We start from the raw sequence: 3,593 nt of genomic DNA on the forward strand, positions 1-3,593 counted from the left end.
CTTTAAAATTAATTCTCATTTTCTTGAATATAGACTATTGCTGTTTTAATGCAATTTGGTATAATGTCTGAGGGTTCTGAAATTATCAAAAAATTTAATGGAATAAATAATTGTTTATTTTGTTTTTAATGTTTTACAGTTGGAGACAGTGTCTCTCTGAAGGATGTTCTTGTTTTCTTCACTGGATGTGATAGCATTCCAGCACTTGGGTTTTCTCCAAAACCAAGTCTTGAGTTCATCAGTTATTCTCGGTTTCCCGTGGCCAATACTTGTGAGAACATTCTTCGCATACCATTACACACTGTATATCCTGATTTTAAAACTGACATGGATTTTGCCATACGAAACTCTCCAGGTTTTGGCAGGGCATGAGAGGTAATGTCTTGATAAGATTCTGTTACTTTGAGGAAGGGGTGTCAAACTCAGGTCCTCGAGAGCTGCTATCCTACATATTTTCCTTGTTTCTTTGCTTCAACACACCTGTAGAAGCCTGTTAATCATCCATTCATGCAAATCAGGTGTGTTTGAGGAGGAAAACAAGAAAACATGCAGGACAGCTGCACTTGAGGACCCCAGTGCAACACCTGTGAGTTACAGTTATCACTTAGTTTGCTGAAGAACTGATGTTTTTGTACAAAATTCTTAAGAGTAATTGATACAAATGAAGCATATACTGCATGGGGAAAAAGAACTTGTGTTTGCACATTTTCCTGAAGACATTTGAATGTTTTATTTTATTACATTTTCTAAAGTGCACAAGGTAAAAGTTGGCACTTCATTTTTTTTGTTTCAGTGAGCTTGTTCAAATAAAAAACTCCTGAGTTAAAACCTCATATTTGTTTTTTTTTTCTTGTGTCTTGGTTCTAAAGTTGATTTAGAGGCCCTTAATTTAGTTTGTGTGAGATTACCTGATTACAAAATTTATTGATTTAAAAAATAAATACTCAAGGCATAACATTTTTGGTACAATGTTTATTTTTTTACATGAAAGTAAGTTAATAGTGGTTAATACACTCATAGATAATGCCATAACAAAATATGTAATACATCTTTTTTAATATGAGGTCAGTAATGTCATGAAAAGGAAATTCCTTATTCAGCCTTTTTACACTGTCCTTAGTCCTGTAGACTCTTTTCATGCAAGAAATCAAAAACCTTGCAACATAACTTTTGAAATTTGTTTCAAAATGCATCTGCGCATAATAAAAAGGAAATATTTTTTGATCATTTCAACATGAACATAACTACTTAGAAATCTAAGTATTTTGAAGTAGGTTACATGCATATAAATAAAGTTCTATTCCATGGTTTCCATCTTCATTTAAGGGATTAATTTGCCCTAACTCTTCATCCCTTTGGTGAGCATTGTAACCATGTTGCACATGAGCAATAGTAGGTGGTCTTTCATGGTCAGGAAGTTGTAGCATCCCAAAAGTCCACAACTGAAGTGGGGACCTGTTCTCCATTGTCCTTAAACTGTGGTGGTTCCATTGGCTCATAAACTCATCTACAGATCTGTTTATTCTTGTAAGATAAACATGGTGAAGAGCCCTAATGTGGAGTGGGTTGGTGCTATCTAAAATCCCAGTGTTCTCCATGAAGAGGAAAAGGTCTTTAAAGTAAAATGAGACCACACGGTTTACTTCTCCCCACAATCTTTCAATCCTTTGATTGTGAACGCTACGTCCAACCATAAAGCTTGCTCTGTTTGGGCCTCTATTTTCAATCATAAACCTTGCAATATCAATATTCTCACCACCAGCATCACCCCTGACATGATGTGGAAGTCCATATTGTTCAACGGCACTCTGGAAAAGTTGCAAGGAAGTTGATGCTCTGTTATCTGTGCAACATCTCAGGTAGGTGATGCAGCGGCTGAAGCCATCAACTGCACCATGAAACACAAATCCCCATGGATTTAACTTGTGATTTGTGTCAACATGCCTGTAACAATGAATAATGGTATGATTACTTCATTGAGCAGCTAGGCAAAAATTACTTGACTTATTAAAATCTACAAAATCCTTACCACACATGATTGGGGACAGAAACATTGTAGACTCGGCGTTGAATTGTCCTGCGACCTCTGAAGGCTCTCCCCACAGGATCTATAATTCTTAACCGTTCTCGTACTCGCCATCGCTGAACTCTGATCCCTCTCCCTCTTAAACTACCAGTAATGTAGGTCTCTCCTGACCCGGGGGTTTGATGAAGAATCTCAGAGATAACAGAATCAAGGGCCTCATTTGAAATATTGATGAAGCTTCCATAGTCAACCAAACCAAGTTGTGTCCTGTGATTGTACAGTGTTCGGATATTGACAGACAGCATTCGGGATATGGCCATCCAACTAAATCCCAAGTCTCGCATGTGGATCAACTGAAGAGCTTGAATGTTGTATCTTTAAAGAAAAAAAAACAATTAAAATATATTACTTCATATATTTTCTAACCCTTATCATTCTCTTAAACAAATTAATTTAACCAGCCTTTTTATAATCACTATCCAGATTATTCCAAAATCTTATTTCTTTGACTGAAGTACATGTGTCCCTCAAGTTTGTTCAAATTTTAGGTTTTACAAATATCTCTTGTCCTTTAATATTATAACAACTTTCCCTCTTAACAAACTTGGATTAAAATTTTAATTGTCTCAATTGATTCGATGGGTGACTAAAGTTTTCTGGTGACAATTCTTATGGCTCTTTTCTGTAAAGAAAAAAAAAAAAGGATTCGTGATTGTTTTGCATGCTTTCCTCCAGACTTCAGTACAATAGATCCAGTGTGGAACAGTTACTGCATTATAAAAAATAAAATGCTTTATCATTCAATAACTCTTTTACTGTATGTGTGCAGTACAAGTAGTAGATTTAGCTTATTTTGTAATTTATGTGAGATTTCCATGTCAGTTTTCATCAATAATATCACCCAAAAACTGCACCTCACGGACTCTACATATTTCAACACCATCAATATCTTCTCTATCCAGTACTTGCAATTTTAATATAGCTTACCTTGGCCTTCCTCTCTGAGATGAAAATGCATCAGTTTCCATCTGAGCTGTTATTTCAGCCAACATCTCTCTCAGAGTCTCGCAAAGATCTTCAAGAATAAGGCATATTCTTCTTTGAGTAACATTTTGTGGAACAAAGTAACTCATAAGTTCTGCAAACATGTCAGTTATGGATATATGATCTTCAACCCGTCGGGTTATGGACTCTAAAGTACTTGTATCATGAAAAGTCTGACCAGCTGTTGACAAAAAGCTTTCAAGTTCAACAAAATAATTAAATATATCCTCTGATGCCATATTGTAAGCATGGTTTTCCAAAAAGAAAAAGCTTGGTCAACTGACATACATTTTTAGTATTTCAAGCAATATATTTATTGTTCATTCCATATATTCAAACTTTCATTCAATATATTCAAGGTCCATTAAATATATTCAAACTTATAAATGAACTCTGAATATATTGAATGAAACTCTGAATATATTGAATGAAAACTCTGAATATATTGAATGGACGGTCTGAATATATGGAATGGACGGTCTGAATATATGGAATGGAAGTCTGACAGAATTATGGGTAATGT

At 35.0% G+C, this 3,593-nt stretch overlaps 1 protein-coding gene across 1 annotated transcript; it reads right to left on the reverse strand.

Moving 5' to 3' along the window:
- Positions 1-56: 56 nt before the first annotated feature.
- On the reverse strand, positions 57-3,007 carry LOC106536054 (uncharacterized). Its single transcript, XM_014033223.1, has 2 exons — positions 2,030-3,007; positions 57-1,944 (listed from the first exon to the last, which is right to left on the reverse strand). Exons 1-2 carry the CDS (start codon positions 2,368-2,370, stop codon positions 1,257-1,259), a joined length of 1,029 nt encoding a protein of 342 aa, XP_013888677.1. The 5' UTR covers positions 2,371-3,007; the 3' UTR covers positions 57-1,256.
- Between the last annotated feature and the right edge of the window lie 586 nt (positions 3,008-3,593).

Source organism: Austrofundulus limnaeus, unplaced genomic scaffold (genome assembly GCF_001266775.1).
Source record: "Austrofundulus limnaeus strain Quisiro unplaced genomic scaffold, Austrofundulus_limnaeus-1.0 Scaffold1668, whole genome shotgun sequence".
NCBI lineage: Eukaryota > Metazoa > Chordata > Actinopteri > Cyprinodontiformes > Rivulidae > Austrofundulus > Austrofundulus limnaeus.